Here is a 21,842-nt window from a genome sequence, read left to right on the forward strand (position 1 = left end):
CACACAATTATCTCCGCAGCTCCCCAAATTTCATTGGGTGAAGGAAGTTTTTGATAACCAAATAACTAATCACCCATTTTTGAGAAGCAGGAGGAAACTGGAGATCCCAAAGAAAACCTGCGGGATCGAGATAAACCAAGTTCACATGAGTCTTTGGGCCACGCGCCAGGGGCTTGAAGTTGAACCGGGACCTCCGTAGTGGTGCAAGGCGAGGAAACAACCGCGCCAACTCGCTCTCCCGAGCCTGACTTTTGTTTTGAACCTGGTCCCATATAAGTGTGTCTCTACACGGAGCGACAGTTTAGAAACAAGCAACACACTTTAATCACTCGCAATTCAGCTAGAATAGAGTGGGGTAAAAATACATATGCATGCACTATACACGTGTGTTGAAATTTTTCCCAAAATGTGTGTTGAAGTTTTTTGAAAAATTTTCTAAGTCCCAAATTATGTGTTGTTTTTCAGGTTTTAATAGAGTGGGGTAAAAATACACATGCATGCACTGTTATACACGTGTGTTGAAATTTTTCTGAAAAATAACTAAGTCCCAAAATGTGTGTTGAAATTTTTTGAAAAATTTTCCAAGTCCCAAATTGTGTGTTGTTTTTTAGGTTTTAATAGAGTGGGGTAAAAATACATATGCATGCACTATACACGTGTGTTGAAATTTTTCTGAAAAATTACTACGTCCCAAAAAGCGTGTTGAAATTTTTTGAAAACTTTTCTAAGTGCCAAATTGTGTGTTGTTTTTCAGGTTTTAATAGAGTGGGGTAAAAATACATATGCATGCACTATACACGTGTGTTGAAATTTTTTCTGAAAAATTACTACGTCCCAAAAAGCGTGTTGAAATTTTTTGAAAACTTTTCTAAGTGCCAAATTGTGTGTTGTTTTTCAGGTTTTAATAGAGTGGGGTAAAAATGCATATGCATGCACTATACACGTGTGTTGAAATTTTTAAGAAAAATTACTAAGTCCCAAAAAGCGTGTTGAAATTTTTAGAAAAATTTTCTTAGTCCCAAATTGTGTGTCGTTTTCAGGTTTTAATAGAGTGGGGTAAAAATACATATGCATGTACTATAATACACGCGTGTTGAAATTTTCAAGAAAAATTACTAAGTCCCAAAAAGCGTGTTGAAATTTTTTGAAAACTTTTCTAAGTGCCAAATTGTGTGTTGTTTTTCAGGTTTGAATAGAGTGGGGTAAAAATGCATATGCATGCACTATACACGTGTGTTGACATTTTTCTGAAAAATTACTAAGTCCCAAAAAGCGTGTTGAAATTTTTGGAAAAATTTTCTAAGTGCCAAATTGTGTGTGTTGTTTTTCAGGTTTTAATAGAGTGGGGTAAAAATGCATATGCATGCACTATACACGTGTGTTGAAATTTTTCTGAAAAATTACTAAGTCCCAAAAAGCGTGTTGAAATTTTTAGAAAAATTTTCTTAGTGCCAAATTGTGTGTTGTTTTTCAGGTTTTAATAGAGTGGAGTAAAAATGCATATGCACTATACACGTGTGTTGAAATTTTTAAGAAAAATTACTAAGTCCCAAAAAGCGTGTTGAAATTTGTTGAAACATTTTCTAAGTCCCAAATTGTGTGTCGTTTTTCATGGTTTAATAGAGTGGGGTAAAAATACATATGTATGCACTATAATACACGCGTGTTGAAATTTTCAAGAAAAATGACTAAGTCCAAAAATGTGTGTTGAAATTTTTTGAAAAATGTTCTAAGTCCCAAATTGTGTGTCGTTTTCAGGTTTTAATAGAGTGGGGTAAAAATACATATGCATGTACTATAATACACGCGTGTTGAAATTTTCAAGAAAAATTACTAAGTCCCAAAAAGCGTGTTGAAATTTTTTGAAAAATTTTCTAAGTGCCAAATTGTGTGTTGTATTTCAGGTTTTAATAGAGTGGGGTAACAATGCATATGCATACACTATACACGTGTGTTGGAATTTTTAAGAAAAATTACTAAGTCCCAAAAAGCGTGTTGAAATTTTTTGAAAAATTTTCTAAGTCCCAAATTGTGTGTCGTTTTTCAGGTTTAAATAAAGTGGGGTAAAATACATTATGCACTATAATACGTGTGTGTTGAAATTTTTCTGAAAAATTATCAAGTCCCAAAAAGCGTGTTGAAAATTTTTGAAAAATTTTCTAAGTGCCAAATTTTGTGTTGTTTTTCAGGTTTTAATAGAGTGGTGTAAAAATGCATATGCATGCACTATACACGTGTGTTGAAATTTTTCTGAAAAATTACTAAGTCCCAAAAAGCGTGTTGAAATTTTTTGAAAAATATTTAAGTCCCAAATTGTGTGTTGTTTTTCAGGTTTTAATAGAGTGGGGTAAAAATGCATATGCATGCACTATACACGTGTGTTGAAATTTTTCTGAAAAAAAACTAAGTGCCAAAAAGCGTGTTGAAATTTTCTAAAAAAATTTTAAGTCCCAAATTGTGTGTTGTTTTTTAGGTTTTAATAGAGTGGGGTAAAAATACATATGCATACACTATACACATGTGTTGAAATTGTCAAGAAAAATGGCTAAGGTCCTAAATGTGTGTTGAAATTTTTGAAAAAGTTTCTAAGTCCCAAATTGTGTGTTGTTTTTCAGGTTTTAATAGAGTGGGGTAAAAATACATATGCATACACTATACACATGTGTTGAAATTTTTCTGAAAAAAAACTAAGTCCCAAAAAGCGTGTTGACATTTTTTGAAAAATTTTCTAAGTCCCAAATTGTGTGTTGTTTTTCAGGTTTTAATAGAGTGGGGTAAAAATACATATGCATACACTATACACATGTGTTGAAATTGTCAAGAAAAATGGCTAAGGTCCTAAATGTGTGTTGAAATTTTTTGAAAAAGTTTCTAAGTCCCAAATTGTGTGTTGGTTTTCAGGTTTTAATAGAGTGGGGTAAAAATACATATGCATACACTATACACATGTGTTGAAATTGTCAAGAAAAATGGCTAAGGTCCTAAATGTGTGTTGAAATTTTTTGAAAAAGTTTCTAAGTCCCAAATTGTGTGTTGTTTTTCAGGTTTTAATAGAGTGGGGTAAAAATACATATGCATACACTATACACATGTGTTGAAATTGTCAAGAAAAATGGCTAAGGTCCTAAATGTGTGTTGAAATTTTTTGAAAAAGTTTCTAAGTCCCGAATTGTGTGTTGTTTTTCCTGTTTCAATAGAGTGTGGTAAAAATACATATGCATGCACTATACACGTGTGTTGAAATTTTTCTCAAAAATGACTAAGTTCCAAAACGTGTGTTGAAATTTTTTGAAAAAATTTTTAAGTACCAAATTGTGTGTTGCTTTTCAGGTTTAAATAAAGTGGGGTAAAATACATTATGCACTATAATACGTGTGTGTTGAAATTTTCAAGAAAAATTACTAAGTCCCAAAAAGCGTGTTGAATTTTTTTGAAAAATTTTCTAAGTACATGTACCAAATTGTGTGTTGTTTTTCAGGTTTAAATAAAATGGGGTAAAATACATTATGCACTGTTATACGTATGGGTTGAAATTTTTCTCAAAAAGAACTAAAGTCCCAAAATGTGTAAGCAGATGTTGAAGTACGGGGTTGGTGTGTGGGCAGGCGAGTGTGGGAATTATCTAGACGGGTAGGGGATTCACAGGTTTGGTATTGGCGTGTATTATCAAATTAGTTTTTATGTACGATCGATGGTGTTATGTGTTTGTTTCACAGGGCGAGTAAAAGGTGTTTTTTTTATGTACTATTGTGTTCGATTCAGTGACATTATTGCGTGTGCCCTAAATGTTGACGTATATGCCAGGGACACATAATTGCACAAGTTGACATCCTCAGGCAGGACTCTCACAAAACGTGGTGTGAATGCTATGTTGAGGAGAGCTGAAATGTGCATACAGAAAAATGGTGTCCATGCCCGGAGGGTTTGGATAATGTGCGAGTTGCGAGTTGCGAGTGCGAGTTGCGAGTTGTGAGTTGCGAGTGCGAGTTGCGAGATGCGAGTTGCGAGTTCAATTTGCGAGTTGCGAGATGCGAGTTGAAATTTGCGAGTTGCGAGTTGGAATTTGCGAGTTGTCAAAGGAAGTTGCGAGTTGACATTTGCGAGTTAAAATTTGCGAGTTGCGAGTTGAAATTTGCGAGTTGTGAGTTGAAATTTTGGGAGTTGCTATGAAGAGTTTCGAGATGATTTGCGAGTGTTGATTCAACACATGTCAACATAATATTCTTCACATTCTGAAATGAAATCACATCACCTTAATTAGATTGCTTATATTTGCATTTAATTAAAGACTACATGCACATGAGTGTATTGACAGTTGCTTTGAAAATATTTCTCCTTATGATACATGTATGATAGGCCGATATCTTTAAAGTTAAAGTTGCAGGTGACTTTGGGGTGATGTTTTACAAGTACACATTGTGTAGCACTACTTTCGGGCTCTGTTGTTATAGTAGTATACTATCAAGATGGGTTGCGTTCCTCTTGGTTGTGAGTGAAGCGAGCACCGAGCTTAGCGAGGGCTACTATTGGTGGAATATATCTTGGATCATCATAGCTATCAGAGGACAGAACAGAACCTGTGCTACATATAGGCCTATATCTTGGAAAGAACTCTAGTGGTGTCATGCATCATTGATTCTCTTACATCTGCACAAACAGGTTATAAATTACCTGAGACTTGTGCCTGAGTCTACCTCGTCTGAGTCGAGCCGAGTCGATTCGAATTTGAGTCTGAGCCAAGTCTGAGTCCTTTTGTATCAGAGTCCGGACTCCAGACCAGGGTGCCAAGTCTGAGCCAAGTCCGAGTCCAGCAAACTATATGAACTGAGTTCGGCTCAAGTCCTGACTCAGTCCGAGTCCATGTTTAAAATTAAAGTTATGAACATTATATCAAAGACTCCAAATAGAGATGAATTTGAACCAATCCTATTTATGTATAGTGTATGGGAAGCACAGTGGCCCCATGGTTCGGGTGAGAGCATCATAATCGAAAGATTGCGAGTTGCGTCGTTGAACAAGATAGCTTAGCCCTAACCCAACTGAGTTTCACTGAAGCTCACTATTAAAACCACTCTGTGTGCATGCATTCCATGTGACTTGATGACGCAATCAGCCCAAGTCACATATACCCAGGGAATTGCTGCCCCGGGCAGCCAAACCTCGGTACTAGCTACATGTCGGTGATCGTGTGCGGGGCATGCGAGGGGTCCCGGGTTCGAATCCCGGAGGTACCAAGTGACTTCTTTCTTCACCTTCTCTCCTTTTCGTTTCTTCTTCCCTTCCGATAGCAAAAAAAAACCGGGGAGGGTTAGGGTTAATTCCCAATTGCTTTACTCCACCCAGGTGTAAAATGGGGAGCTGCTGGGGATAATCACAATCTAAGTCACTGACAGTACCTGCGCATCAGTTGCACACTTGGTGAAGCAGAAATATCATCCTATGTTAGCGGAATTGTTGAAGTGTGCTGATTATTAGGTCATGCCTAGCTGAAGCACACATTAAATCACCAACATTTATTTATTTTTATTTATTTATTTAAAAATTTTTTTTTTAGTGTACACAGCTACAATGTGTGCATGTGTTAAATTGGTAAATCTGGCCCGGACTGCACAGGTGTACATGTATGTATACGTAACACATACCCCATCCTACATTGTACATACATGTAACAGTATGAAACCTTTGTGCTACATACATGTTATAACTGATATATTGTAATGTATTTTCTGTGTTCACATTTCACCTAGATTTTCAGGTCGCTGGATCGAGTTCAGAGGTGTTGTTTAAATAGATGAGGAATTCAATTGGACATCCATTCATAAACAAATAATTTGAAGTGATAACTGCTAATGTAACCCATCTCCGATATTTTGTATAGAGTCAGGCCTGGGAGTCACCTATCATTCACATGATCAAAATGAATCTTTAGTTTACATATTTGTGAGTGTGTTGATATTGTTTCTCTTCTGTTTAAAAAGCTCACTACTCTCTCAGGACTGCTCTCTTTTATAACAAAACTGGTGAACATTTATATTTTGTCTAATTTTGAGAAGAAAAACTGTTTGGAATTGACATCACATTAGTCAGTTCAATTTAAGCAATGTTTACAGTAGCACATGCATGAACTTTTCTATCCCTTTGCCTGTAAAATTTGATACCCCACTACATCTCATTATATAATTGAAAATAATCAAACACTATAATGTGGTTGAGCTTGAGGTATGCTTTGAACATGGAATCATAGATGATGGTCATATTTTTAACTCTCAACGTAATGTCCAACGTTGTGCATGCAACTAGAGCACAGGCAATGAAGGTCTAGTTCCAACAGGGTAAAACAATTTCTGTAAAAATTTGACAAATTAGCAACTCAGAAGAACTCGCAAATGTAAACTCATAACTCGCAAATTTCAACTCGCAACTTGCAAATTTCAACTTGGAACTTGCAAATTTCAACTCGCAAATGGCAACTCGCAACTCGCAAATCAACTCGCAACTACCCTTGGTAACTCGCAAATACCAACTCGCAACTCGCAAATCAACTCGCAACTGCCCATGGCAACTCGCAAATTTCAACTCGCAACTCGCAGATTTTCAACTCGCATCTCGCAACTCGAACTCGCAACTCGCAACTCGCAAAATACCTTTACCCATGCCTGGATGGCCATATGGAACACTAAGACTGTCAATTACTGTAAAGAACATGGCCAAACATGCGATTTTCATATTGCTTCGATATTAATTTGCTTTGTGCAATTGCATATTTACTCGGCTCACAAAGATAGCCAGTGATTTTATAGTTGTGGTAGGACAAGATGTTGATTCAGCTATAAACTAAAGCATTTTGCCCAAATACCTCATACTTTCTAATCTAGTGACATTTTTCAAACTGTTTACTTCACTTTGATACACTCTGTATACCATCCAAGATTATCCTTACGTAGGGGAGGGGTTGTGTGTGGTGGGGAGGGATGGATTGGGTATGTGGATGAAGGGGAGTATTACCTTGTGACTAGTTGAATGTGATAGCTGCGCCATTGTTCCAGGGAAGCCCGTAGGGGTGGGGTTGCGTGTGGTGGGGGGGGTGGATTGGGTATGTGGATGAAGAGGGAGTGTTACCTTGTGACTAGTTGAATATGATAGCTACGCCATTGTTCCAGGGCAGCCAAGCAGTCATTGAATTGGCCTTGGAGTTGTTTGTTCCCGCTGCTAAACACTATACGAATGATAAATAAAAACAAACCAACATGTATCAAGAGTATAAAATCTGGGACGGATTTACCTTTTGCTGCCCCTCGCCCCTGGGCACAGCACCAAGATTGACCCATTCAACAACGTTCTACTTTTAATTGATAATATAAATGTCTTTTCAATGTGAAAGCCCTTTATAAAAAAAATCGTGCTTAAAATAATGAAATAACATTTTTTGCCATATCTATATTCACTCTAAGACTATGGTGTATAATGGCTAACTAGGGTTCCTTACTAAGTCATGTTAGTATAGTATACACCAGACATAAAAAGAAACTCGTCAGTTATAGTCATCCTTGCTGTTCAACAACCTGATAATTTTGGATTATTCTGAAATATACATTTTGTTAACTGGACTTTGTTTTCTCATTTGACACCCTGTTTGGGAAAATCGAGCAAGAATTGACCAAGATATGCGTATCCAAATCCCTCAAACCCCAAAATCAAAAGTTACAATTTTAACGATTCAATTGTGCATGTTACATTGTGTGCTTTATTTATTGGCCCGAGGTGCTTGTGTGTGCAATACAACTTTCGGCGGTTTAGATGTATGGTTGTCCTCATAAAAAGTAACTTTATTTTTTTTCTGACAAAATGCATCCATTATGACACGATATTGGATAGGCAAAAGACAAAATCCTATCTTTTATTCTCTAAATAATGATGTCGCCCGTATTATATGAGACGATAGATGCACGACAGCGGCTAAAAACAATACCTTTATTCTTTTATGGAAAAACAATCGATTTTGATGCAAGCACAGAATGGCGGTTTAAGATAAGGCCACTGTTCAGATTATAATCAGAATGTCACCGTCCTACCATGTTACAGGTATTTACAAGTAATTACAAGCCGGGATTACAAACAAGTACATGTACAAGAAAAATTAGATTACCGTAATCTTTGATGGATGGGCCACTGCTAATTGCGTTGATGAAATTACGGTGCGGTGGAGGCATGTACTGGGCAAACAACTCCATGATTGATTCTGTAATACAAAAATAGATCGTAATACTCAACAACGTCCATAAAAACCATCAACTATATAGGCAGTTATGCTCCAGGTTGGGGTCTTCTTTTCTGTCTGGAGACAAATGACTCATTGTGACGATACAGTTCGAACATACTGCAGTCGGGACTGCAGTTACTGTCCGTTTTCCTATACACAATACACAGTGCTCTCACCATTGACGCGTGACCTCTACAAATGATGTATGTTGGAAGAATGGACACTTGCCTAGTTAACATCACTGTGTGAAAAATAACCAGCCAATATTTAATTTATTCTCCCAAACTTCTAGCAAATATGTTTCTCTAACATGACCTAAAATTACAGCTAGGTTAGATGTTCAGAAATGGTCGCACTTTTGTAAAATTTGAGTGAGGGCAAAGCATAGCTAGCTCATAGCTAGCCAACTCCCCGTGTTAATTGAATGGAGATTTGGCCGAAAATATTGAGCTATATTGGTAACGGACCGCTCCGTTCTGAAGGATGCCACAAAAAAACGGTACAAGCTACATTTAAACTATTCTAAATAGGTTCTAGAAAATATAGTTTTGTAACATGTCCTAATTTTTAGCTAATTTAGATGTTTGGAGAGGGTCGCACTTTTGTGTTTTAGGAAGGATATGTAAACGACAGATAACACCAAAAATATGAAGAAATTATTTCCAAACCGTGTTAAGTCAACAATCATTATGTTGCTCATTTTGAAGAATGCTGGTTTACAAAAAGCAGGTCTTTGTCTCATTTCGTGAACAAAGGTACACATACCATTGTTTCCTTTCGTTTCCTTTATAATCGGTTACCCAACTGAAGCTATAATACCAGCTTTATTGCGATGTCGCACATTGAAAACAGATACTTGTGCACAACCAGAGAAGATCTGATTTAATCAGTTGAGCTGCTTCAATGAGTGTTATCTTGGTTTAATAGCTTTTAATGGGGTTTAAGTCCTGCAAAGGTCGAGATGAATTCTACTGTAGACATGACTGCATCATGAAAACGTTTTCTGAAGTAAGGGGGGTACAATTGACAAGGTTCATGGTGATTTATTGATACATTTTCTCCGATAAACCGATCGCCAGTTGGACGATCGTGGCAGCACCCGTCAGGACGCCCATAATATGACAGCGGACTTTAAAAAAGGCGATAAAAATATCTCTTCAAATTTAAGAAAGCGCATGTCATTATAGTTGTGTTAATAATATAATAATAATATTTTCATTACGTATATGCTGCGTCGTAACAATTAGAATAAGTCGGAGACTCTCACTACTAACAAATATGGCGGATAATTATGGCAATTGAGTGAGTATTCCAGGATTGGAAGATTTAACCCAGCGCGCATTGTGTGTCTTCGAATTTTTTGGGCATTTACTACAGAATGTCTGAGTTATCTCAATATTCTGGTAATAATTAGTATCTCTATCTATACTTACTTTGTCCAGCCACTGCTTGGACACCCAATGCCGCATCGAAACTAGGCAGGATGGAACTCTGAGCTGCTGTACCACCAACCAACTGTGTAAGAAAGAAAACAACGGGGTAACAAGATTGCCAGGTAGTTGTGATTTTACACTTCGACTACTTTTAAAACTAATTTAACAAGCAGATAGTGTTCAAGGCCTTATCCATTACGACTTTTGCATTCACAATAATATAAAATACTTTTCAGCTTAGCATTATAATGGCTAAGGTGTGGAAACATTAAATGGAATTATCTTCGTGAAGATATCGCATACTGCTGAATAACAGACCGGGATAACAGATAAGACCACTATAAACCATTTGACTACAGAGGGCATTTGATCGATTTTTCCAGTCCAAAGTATTTCTTAGCTGTTTTTGCCTTAGTCAAAGTAGTCGCTTTCCGCGCTCGGCGAAGTGGCTAATGCACTCCACAGGTTATATATAAATATACTGCGGGGACAGTAATAGTTAACTATGAGCATGATGAGGCGTCCGTATGCATAAATCAAAGCGATATTGACTGGTGAGAGAGGAAAGGGTAGCCATCAGTTTGTTCGACACGGTAACACCTAATTCCAACCATGGACATAATTATTGAAAGTCTAGACAGTGCACGATCTGAGTTACTGTTTCCAACCCAGGCTACCTTTCGTACATTACAATGCGTACAGCCCGAGATATGGCCCTCTATAACAATACGCGTACTGGACGGAATAAAGCGTAGTATCAACGCGTCCGTCAATAGACTCAGATTGAGCATGTGTGAAAATCATAAGTAATCCGGTAATTGTTGTTGATTGGCTGAAGAAGTGATAGGCCTAATTGTGTCGAAGAGCTAACAAGTTTGTATGTCGAACAAGCGGAGGAATCTAGAGGAGAAATATAGAGAGTAAAAGAAACATAGTAGGCCTAAGGAGGGTGAAGTATGTGTGTGTGGGAGGTGGGGGTGGGAGTGGGGGTGTGTGTGGGTGTTTATTGCCGTTCCTCTGTATAATATCTCACCTTTTTGGGTTGCTTGCTTACTCCGTCATAAATCAGGCCGTCTAATCCCTTGGTCTTGAATGCTGGACTGTCCCACCTATAAACAATGAATCAAACAAGATGAGATTGGCTGAATGAATAAAAAGCTTGGCATACTCTTATTTTGCGACATTTTGTTTTCTTTGTTTGTACAATTTTTTATACGGTCCAAAGGAAATAGCAAAATAACCTTGAATGGAATCCAGTACATATTCTGGTTTAGTGTATATTTGTTTCTACGATTCAAGTTCAGTCAGTCTAATTGGGTCTTACCCGGTGAGGAATGGACGAATCTTGCTGTAGAAAATTTCCGGGTCACAGCATTCTGCCATAAAACAAAAAACAAGGGTTAAGTGGCAACAATGCACCCAATCAAGGTAGCTACAGTACAATTATGAGGTTTAGATGAGAGGTGGATCCGATATATGTGCTTGTCATGCGCAGAGTCAGGTTGTTATTGAGTGCACTTGGTGTAACTTGATCGCATGGGCTTAATACAGAGCGTACGTAATAGACTGTTGTTTTCGCACACTGACGAAACCCGTGTAATTCTAAACTGCCCCTTTGTATTATACTGACTATATAGACATGTTAAAGGCCACATGTAATGGTACAATAAGTAGCTAATTTTATATACATGTACAGCCGCTTTATCGGAACTTAGGCGAATTCCCGGCTACCACTTGAATTAAGGCTGAGACTTAAATTAGTCTCAGATTAGGCAACTCGATTGCAGTAAATCATTTCGGAAATCTCGGAAGTCTTTGCAACTGAAACCCTGGTCCCGGGACCTAATGACCCCGGACTGATGACGTTTCGTCGATGCGCGCGATCTTCACTGCACACGTTGAAGCCACGCGCGTTAAAGATATCATGCGTCATCAGGGTTTCAATCGAAAGGTTGACTTTTTCGAATAGTCTATTTGCTTCGTGATTTTTAGCCTCGTCCGAATCGAAAGAGCGATTAAACAATCGCTGCCAGTGTTTGATCGACGCCTTAAACATTATTATTGCCAAAACATTTTCATATTCGCATATGAACTCGCATCCAAACCACGTATAGGCTACTCTACTTGCACACACACCCCCACACACCCACCAACCAACACGCTCACACACATCTAAAAATGGGTTCTTAAGAAAAAAAATATAGTCAGGGGAAAACTAGTTCATGATGCAGTCATGTCTACAGTAGAATTCATCTCGACCTTTGCAGGACTTAAACCCCATTAAAAGCTATTAAACCAAGATAACACTCATTGAAGCAGCTCAACTGATTAAATCAGATCTTCTCTGGTTGTGCACAAGTGTCTGTTTTCAATGTGCGACATCGCAATAAAGCTGGTATTATAGCTTCAGTTGGGTAACCGATTATAACGGAAACGAAAGGAAACAATGGTATGTGTCCTTTGTTCACGAAATGAGACAAAGACCTGCTTTTTGTTAACCAGCATTCTTCAAAATGAGCAACATAATGATTGTTGACTTAACACGGTTTGGAAATAATTTCTTCATATTTTTGGTGTTATCTGTCGTTTACATATCCTTCCTAAAACACAAAAGTGCGACCCTCTCCAAACATCTAAATTAGCTAAAAATTTAGGACATGTTACAAAACTATATTTTCTAGAACCTATTTAGAATAGTTAAAATGTAGCTTGTACGGTTTTTTGTGGCATCCTTCAGAAGTGAGCGGTCCGATACCAATATTTTCGGTCAAATCTCCATTCAATTAACACGGGGAGTTGGCTAGCTATGCCTTGCCCTCACTCATATTTTACAAAAGTGCGACTATTTCTGAACATCTAACCTAGCTGTAATTTTAATTCATGTTAGAGAAATATATTTGCTAGAAGTTTGGAGAATAGCTAAAATATTGGCTGGTTATTTTTCACACAGTGATGTTAACTAGGCAAGTGCCCATTCTTCCAACGTACATCATTTGTAGAGGTCACGCGTCAATGGTGAGAGCACTGTGTATTGTGTATAGGAAAACGGACAGTAACTGCAGTATGTCGCGGCGCTCGATTCTGTCAATCAAAATTCAAAGTTGCTCCAACATAGCGTGATTGCTAGTATTGTCGTTTATAAGGTGTTTACGTTAGTTACGCGATACTAACCAATCACGTGGTGATTGACAGAGTCGTCAAACGAAAACTAGTTTCATAACTGCGTATACGTACCATTCATCCTTGACAAAACACTTTGTATCTGTTTGATAGAGGCCTGTATGGCTTGAAGTGCTCCTGACAGCCCTTGAATATTACCATCTTTGACAGCCTAAGTAAATAAAGAGGTTGTCAAAATATCATTCAGTCGTACTCTTGAGAGACGTATTCTACATAATTACGTGTATAGATAGAATGTTATAATGTCGACCGCTAGGAATTGTCAAAACCAATTGAAAATATGACAGTCACTCAAAATATTTTAATGATCTTTGCTATAAAACGAAAGTGCAAAACGAGTTGTGTTTGTGTATTTGAGTGAGTGAGGGGTGATTGGGTGAGTAAGTGAGTGAGTGAGAGAGAGAGAAGAAAGTGAGTGAATGAATGATTGATTTTGTGATTAATTGATTGATTGATTGATTGATTGAGTATAAGGTGATTGATTGATTGATTGATTGATTGATTGATTGATTGATTGATTGAGTGAGTGAGTGAGTGAGTGTGAGGTGAGGGTGTGAGTGAGTGATTAACTGAGTATTAACTGGGTGATTAATTGACTGAGGGAATGACCGAGTAAGTGACTAAGTTACGAGTATAACTGAGTGAAAGAATGACTGAGCTGATTGAGTGAACAGGTTGACTGAGTGAGCATAGGACTTAATTTACCTGTTGCGCATTGGCAATGGCAGCCAAACCTGGAGCGGCAGCTATCTCATTAGCAACATAATTCATATAGAACCAGTTGGAATGACTTCCTCCTCTTACAGTTATAATGGCTTCCAAGTTCCTGTCAATTATCATAAAAACATATTTTTGAGTTCAGTTGAATGGTTTTATGATTACAATTTAATAATAGACCTTATTATACATGGATGAATGACAACCTTCACAAGCGTATCACAACATGAATTATTTATTTAGCTGGAAACCTGAGTGATAGAATTGCTTTTTGGAATACGCAATTTATGTTCTTGCACATTTGATCATGCTTTCAATTTGTAACTGAGTGGAGTGACGAGTATATGTGAGTGGACGCGGCGAATCAGCCGTAAACTCGGCAAATTGTATTTTGAGTTAAAGTGTAAAATGTATGTGAAGGTCGTATTCATAGGTGTATCAATTCGTTGCGACAAGTATCTTATCAAACGCTGTTTAAATCAATCAATAATACTACTGCTGAAGAGGATAATAAGCTTCTACCTATTTCTATAGAATAGTTCTTGTCTTTGTTTGCTCTGGCTAAATCCTGTTCAAGTGGTAGATAACAAGGCATTGTATTTTGTCTAGGTATGTATAATCAACAATGAACAATGAGAGGATATTTCTGAACCTCGTTGACTTGGGGATGATTTGAAATGACCGCCAATTATGACTGTTGGATATTTATTACCAGAAAGGTAGAAAAAGGGACACATGTAGAACCGATAAAAAATACAATTTTGTCGAAGGAACAGAGTTCAACAAATCATAACCCCGCTTTTGGATATCGTTTGAAGTCAACTGATATACCATTTTAAAGCTTATGGTATATATTTTCTAAACACGAATTAAAACAAAATTGACCGGGGCCGACTTTACGGCTGATTCGCCGCGTCCAGTCACATATGAAGTGGCTCAAAAATAACTAGTCTATATACGAATAGGAAATTTAACCTTTTTTTGCCAGAAAATGAAATAAGAAATGTATGTAATTTAAATGTGTCTTCGTATATACCCAATTACGCAGTGGCGTACCTAGCCAGGGTGCAAAGGAGGCATACTGAGACTGAAATGGACTGGGAATAATGAGACGGCAAAAGTATAAAATGTATGTCATCTTGAATACTCTATAGTAACATTCAAGTATGATTCAACATGAAACTTTCGTTTGCAAAGGATATTGTAATTAACCAGCTTGTTCTTTCCGAAAAGGCCGAGAGGCCAAATTTGTCTCTGATTAACATTGATTTTCATTCTGTCAGTCAGCCTGATTTTACCCAAAGTATTTTTTGAAGGTTGGTATAGTCTCCGCTTTATTTATTAAGAACAGTCAGAAAAGAAACAAAAGTTGAATGTTGTATGCAGGAAGCAGAATGAATGGATTTAGAAGAAAAAACTGACATAATATTTCTAGTTTTGCTACATACTCAAGACTTGGAGGCTGTGAGGAATCCTTGAGCTTCCAGTTAGCAAGTCCAAAGCTGTAGACAGAGATACTAGGTGGTACGCCCAATTGCTCACTCACCCCTGCGTAAGGAATGGCCAACTGCTTGGGCAGTACCTGGTAAATCAATGTGAATGAAAGACATTAAGACATCATATAAATAGAAGTAGAAGTGTAGATGACGAAATTAATTCTTAGCTGAAATCTAAATTGTACCCAAGCATCTATTGGCCGATCACATACAAAAACATTTTGATGACAAATCCATGTACGCATAAACGCACCCGTCCCTATCCTCGCAAGTTATAATTACACACCCTACCCCACCCCCACAAAATACACGCACATGTAACACATGCAATACCTTTCCAAGCACATTAAACTTGAACCGTCTACGTAGTGTATTCGGGGCCGGGGGGCACTCCAACTTTGGAGGTGACGCGTATGTAGGGCTGTTAAGACCCCCTTTTCAGCATCGCTGTCACCCAAAGACCCCATTTTGTTTTACGAACACATGCTCTGTCACCCAAAGACCCCCTATTTTTCCATTTGATCTGTCACCCAAAGACACTACAAGTTCAATTTGAACAGCAACTTTCATTTATCGCTGATTTTCTTACTTATTTAGAAAAAAAACAATGAAATTTGAAGCCATTTAGAACTAGAAATTCGATTTTCGAGGTTTTTGAGGCGCTGTTTCGGCTCTCACCCAAAGATTTTATTGATAAAAAAGGTCATGTTCTCACCCAATGACCCCATATTTTTTACATTTTGCTCTCACCGAATGCCGAAAATCATGCTCTCACCCAATGACCCCATATTTTTTACATTTTGCTCTCACCGAATGCCCCTTATGGCGAATGTGCCAGCCCTACACCTATATCCATTTCATATTGAAGTGCCCCCCCCGGGATTCGGGGACACACCGTCAGTCCGAAACACCGTCATTCGAACTCCCGTCAGTCCGAAAACCCGTTAGGGTAGGGTTTCTAACCATAACCCTTACTCTAATCCTAACCCTTACCCTAACCCGAACCCGAACAGTGTTTTGGACTGACGGGGAGACCCCGTGTATTCTCGGAAATGTGAGAGCCGGTGCGCGCTTCACAAGTCCTCGGATGAATCCAACACTCGCGACAGCACACCCACAAACGCACCCCTCCTCACAACTCTCACCGGGACTCTCACATACCCTAAATATTACAATTCGTCTGTTGTCCATTCATATTCAATAGTACTTACGGTAGGAATGCCATCTTCACCATCGGACCATACATAGCCCTGGGTGAGGCAACTAAGAACCACTTGGGCAAGACGCAATGCCTTATGTCCAGACAGGCGAGTGTGATCTAACAACGGCAACTAATTTAAGAAAATGGTGAAAATGAGGACTTTGTTAATTGCTGCATGGTTATTTTGCTTCATTTTTAAGCATCAAATTTGATTGGCAGGTCGTTTTGACGAAAACGTCTCTACAAAATCGTTAATTGCTTTGTAGTAAAGAAAACACGTTTACAACTTTCAGCACTGAGGCAAAGTTGGGCGAAAATTGTCAAAAAAAAGGCTAAATAATCTTTACGTTTGTTACGAACGTTGTAATGAAAGAAGGAAGGAACTAACGGAGGGATATGACGATCTGATGAGCTGCTAATTGCAGCAAAATTGAAAATGGTTAATTACCTTGTGTATTTCTTCTCTAATGGTTTCATTTGCAATGCATTCCTCAAGCCTGTTGGCCACCGCCATCCACGGCTGGAAATAGTCTGGTAATGTTGTCTACAAATAATAATACGAGGAAAGACGTTAATGCGCAAATATAGATTATAATTAAATTCAAATATCAAACATTAACAACAATACACAACTTCAACCACACCCCCACCCCGACACACCGCTACCATTGCCTACCCCTACACATATTATGATAATTGCAAGAATGTTTTAATATCTGTTCATGTATGTTTTGTACTTTCTCTGCAAAATAATAATACGCTGGATAAAAGTGAATGCGAATAGATTATATGATTACATTTAAACATCAAGCATTTACACCAATATGCAACATCATCCCCAACCACCCCGACACCCCCATACATAAAGATGCATAATTATAATAATTGCACATGATGCAGTCATGTCTGCAGTAGAATTCATCTCGACCTTTGCAGGACTTAACCCCATTAAAAGCTATTAAACCAAGATAACACTCATTGAAACAGCTCAACTGATTAAATCGGATCTTCTCTGGTTGTGCACAAGTGACTGTTTTCATGTGCGATATCGCAATAAAGCTGGTATTCATAGCTTCAGTTGGGTAACCGATTATAAAGGAAACGAAAGGAAACAATGTTATGTGTGGCTTTGTTCACGAAATCAGACAATGTCGTGCTTTTTGTAAACCAGCATTCTTGAAAATGAGCAACATAATGATTTTTGACTTAACACGGTTTAGAAATAATTTCTTCATATTTTTGGTGTTATCTGTCGTTTACATGTCCTTCCTAAAACACAAAAGTACGACCCTCTCCAAACACCTAAATTAGCTAAAAATTTAGGACATGTTACAAAACTTTATTTTCTAGAACCTATTTAGAATAATTTAAATGTAGCTTTTACCGGTGTTTTTGTGGCATCCTTCAGAAGTGAGCGGTCCGATACCAATATTTTCGGTCAAATCTCCATTCAAATAACACGGGAGTTGGCTAGCTATGCCTTGCCCTCACTCATATTTTACAAAAGTGCGACCATTTCTGAACATCTAACCTAGCTGTAATTTTAGGTCATGTTAGAGAAATATATTTGCTAGAAGTTTTGGAGAATAAATAAAATATTGGCTGGTTATTTTTCACACAGTGATGTTAACTAGGCAAGTGTCCATTCTCCCAACATACATCATTTGTAGGGGTCACGCGTCAATGGTGAGAGCACTGTGTATTGTGTATAGGAAAACGGACAGTAACTGCAGTATGAACAAATGCTTAAAATGTGTTAATGCATATTTTGTATGCTCTGGGGGAGGTGGGGGTGTGTGTGTGGTAGGTTGTATTATCAAGATCATTTCAAGGTCATCGGAGCATAACAATCTCGGAAAGGTATTTGGTCCTTTCTTTTTTACACCGTTATCATTTGTACACGTTTCACTGGATTTTACATAAGCATTATATTTTAATGTTATTTATAGTAGATATTTGGGCTAACATGCATGGTTAGGGTTAGGATTTATATAGTAGTAATGTGTGGGTGGTATCTCATAGTTGATTTTGATCAAATTACTTTTAACAGCAAAATGGATGTCACGCCAATACACCTCCGCACACCCCAACACACACAACCCTTTTATGGATGCATAATTATAATAATTATGACAAATGTTTTTTAAATGTGTTAATGTGTATTTTGAACGTTGTGTGCAAAATAATAATACGCTGGATAAAAGTTAATGCGAATAGATTATAATTATAATTAAATTTAAACATGAAACATTTACACCAATATACAACACTATCCCCCACACACCCCCGACACCTCAACCCCCACAAATAAAGATGCATAATTATAATAAACATCTCAAAAAAAGTAACTAAACCCCCTTAAATAATGGCCATTGTTCAAAAAGGGACTATTGTGTTACAAATCTGTAAAATGCGTTGGAAGCAGAATTTATATCTGCGCATTTTGACACCTCATTTGATACGATAGCTCAAAAAACAATAAAACACCGGTTAATTTAATGTAGTAAGGTCCAGATTTGAAAGTTGCACTTACATACAATACAAAAACACACAGATATCATAACACAGATTTCCTTCCATTATACTGAATACAAAATCAATACAATTTACTGCAACTTTCAAATCTTGGGTTACATTGATTTAAATGTACACTTTGACGTCAATATTTAGTCGATTGCTACAAAGTAGGTGTCAAAATGTGCAGAATTAAATTCTGCTGCTTCCAACGCATTTTACAGATTTGTAATACAATCGGCCGTTTTTGAATACAACAAATGCTTAAAATTGATGCATGGGGGAGAGGTGGGTGATGGGGTGTGTATGTGTGTCGGAGTTTAACAATCTCGGAAAGGTATTTGGTCCTTTCTTTTTCACACCGTTCTCATTTGTACATGTTTCACTAGACTTTACGTAAGCATTCTGTTTTAATGTTATTTATAGTAGATGATAGGGCTAGCATGCATGGTTAGGGTTAGGATTTATATAGTAATAAATAATGTGTGGGTGGTATCTCGTAGTTGATTTTGATCAAATTCCTAAGAAGCATGATCCCGCTTACCATGCTTACAAATAGCAAGTTTTAACAGCAAAAAAGGTGTCACACCAATATGGGCCTCATCACACCAATATACATCAGGTATCTGGGCCCTACCTTTTCACACCGTTCTCGTTTGTACATGTTTCACTAGCCTTTACATAAGCATTCTGTTTTGATGTTATTTATAGTAGATGTTAGGGCTAGCATGCATGTTTAGGGTTAGAATTTATATAGTAGTATGTGCGAGTGGTATTTCATAGATGATTTTTATCAAATTCCTAAGAAGCATGATCCAGCTTGCAAATGAGCAACTTTTGACAGCAAAAATGTGATGTGATCAAGCAGAATCAGTCGGAAGTCGGAAATATTGATTTTGAGATATAGTCAAACAAAGGTAATATTTCCTTTTGTTTCCTATTGTTTTAGAAACCCTTCAACTGCTCATATCTCTGGAACAATTTATCAACTTTATGGGTTTTCTGCAAAATGTAGCTTTGAGAATTGCTTCATACACTAAAGTAGCAATATGTAAATTGAACATACCCGACTTCAGACTGATGGTTGATCACACCGCAAATGATATACCTTTGGCCCGTTTGACACAGAATACTGCATTAAGCAAAATATACTAAATCCTGGGGGTTGTACTGTGGGTGGGTGTCAGGGGTGTGGGTGTGTGTGGGGGTGTACTTACCAGGGGATCCTGAAGAAGAAAGCCATACGTTGATGACACATGGTAGTCCTCGAGACGTGGAACAGTTGCCATCTTGATGCACGGTAATAAATCTTGGGTACTATTAACTTACTCAAACCAGTCACCCGTACCAGACTACTTCTAACAACAGATAATATAACATTGTATAAGTGAAAACCTTAAGGGTAGATTAGGTATTGTCTGGCCGTAACATCCAACAAAAATCGATTTTCATTATCTAAATCAATATATTAATATTGAAAAACAGCACTTTGATGTTTTGCAAAAGTTCATTCTACAAATCATCATACTTTGAAAACTTGTTTGATTTAATGTTGTTAATGAGTTACCCCGGTATGTACGTTTTACAAAAGTGTTGTTGTTTCAGCCCTCTTTACAACATAACTCAAGAACCACAAGGCTTACAAAAATCTGTGACATTTGAATTCTTCTACACACTTGCTATGAAATGATCAATGCAATTTTTGCCAAAGCTCAATACCATTCGCACGATGTTGTGAACTACCAAATCGCAACAGTTTAAAATAGTTGCTAACATTACACGTGCTTGCATACTAGTGTTGTAATAAGATATCGCTTAACTTTGTTTCGAAACATCTAACTTATCAGAACTGGCTGCGAGGCCTTTGTTATACACTACATGTATCCCACAATTGAAAATCAGCAACGAAGAGCGGATACATTGCAATAAATGATACCATGCCTTCACCGGGAATCGAACCCGGGACCTATTGTACCAGAGTCAACTACCTTACCACTGTAACATGAAAAGTAATTAGAAATGTGTCAAATTTCAGTCCGCTCATACTTCATGAATTTGCCTCTCCTGACAATGAGAATTAGCAATTCATTAAGAAAAAATCAACTAAATCTGCAATATTTACAGCAAATATTTTGACCTAAACGAGATATCGATATCTTTATTCTATTCAGTACGATGCAAAGTTAAATCACTCACACCGTCATACAACACATAATGGTTTCGCATTCAAATGTGCTACGCCCACTTTATTCAAGTAAACCGTACTTACCAACTCCGCAGCGGCAAATGACACAGGTGCAGCGTTGACGGTTGAGTCGAAGCTAAACACTCCTTACACCAAAATTGGGCTACAAAAACATGATATCTTGTTTTTCATGTGAACACAATGCACACCAGCGGCGCTTTTCTTTGCCTTTGAGTAAATCCTAAGCCTAGCAGCACCTCCAAGACGAATTATGTGTACCATAGGGACTGTTCAGAGCTATATATTTTTATGCGCGATAAAATCATCGAAATAGGAGTGGCTTTATTTGAGAAAGGATAATAGAGAAACCTATGTTCTTCAACTACTTTTAAGAGAAGCATTAGTGGCGACACTGCGAATTTTCTTTCGCATAATGACGATTTCTCATTTATATCACCGTCGTGCTAGCATGCTTTCAACATGAAATGTAAAAGTTTTGAGATATTTTCCAAATGTGGTCATGGAAATGTTCAATTCTGAGATTTTTGAATTTTTAAAGAAAATATGAAACTTATCGTCTGCAGTTGACACCCGTGTAGAGGGGCTTAATTAAACTTCATCAGTTAATTATTCTTCGATCATTGTTAATATTATCTAAGCTTAAGTTTGTTAGAAACAAGGATCATTATCATGTTGATTATGTATTTCTTAATTTAAGCTATATATTAGGTAATTCGCTTGGTCAGAACAACATTCAAACGTTAATGCAAGCTTAGGATTTTTTTAATAACCTGAACTATTAATAGATAAGTTGACTTCTGACGTCAATGCCTGGCAGTATGCGCACGCATCATCA

At 37.5% G+C, this 21,842-nt stretch overlaps 1 protein-coding gene across 1 annotated transcript in view; it reads right to left on the reverse strand.

Moving 5' to 3' along the window:
- LOC140164300 (indoleamine 2,3-dioxygenase 2-like) overlaps positions 1–21,215 on the reverse strand; it is a 43,304-nt gene extending 22,089 nt beyond the window's left edge. The window contains exons 1-12 of the mRNA XM_072187573.1: positions 21,071–21,215; positions 20,019–20,159; positions 16,736–16,831; positions 16,298–16,417; positions 15,039–15,172; positions 13,579–13,699; positions 12,928–13,024; positions 11,018–11,069; positions 10,727–10,802; positions 9,694–9,775; positions 8,147–8,239; positions 7,120–7,216 (exon numbers count right to left, since the gene is read on the reverse strand). Of these exons, the coding sequence (XP_072043674.1) occupies positions 7,120–7,216; positions 8,147–8,239; positions 9,694–9,775; positions 10,727–10,802; positions 11,018–11,069; positions 12,928–13,024; positions 13,579–13,699; positions 15,039–15,172; positions 16,298–16,417; positions 16,736–16,831; positions 20,019–20,090 (1,040 nt within the window). The 5' untranslated portion in view covers positions 20,091–20,159; positions 21,071–21,215. The remainder of the gene's footprint in view (positions 1–7,119; positions 7,217–8,146; positions 8,240–9,693; positions 9,776–10,726; positions 10,803–11,017; positions 11,070–12,927; positions 13,025–13,578; positions 13,700–15,038; positions 15,173–16,297; positions 16,418–16,735; positions 16,832–20,018; positions 20,160–21,070) is intronic.
- Positions 21,216–21,842: the final 627 nt, after the last annotated feature.

Source organism: Amphiura filiformis, chromosome 11 (genome assembly GCF_039555335.1).
Source record: "Amphiura filiformis chromosome 11, Afil_fr2py, whole genome shotgun sequence".
Classification (NCBI taxonomy): Eukaryota; Metazoa; Echinodermata; class Ophiuroidea; order Amphilepidida; family Amphiuridae; genus Amphiura; species Amphiura filiformis.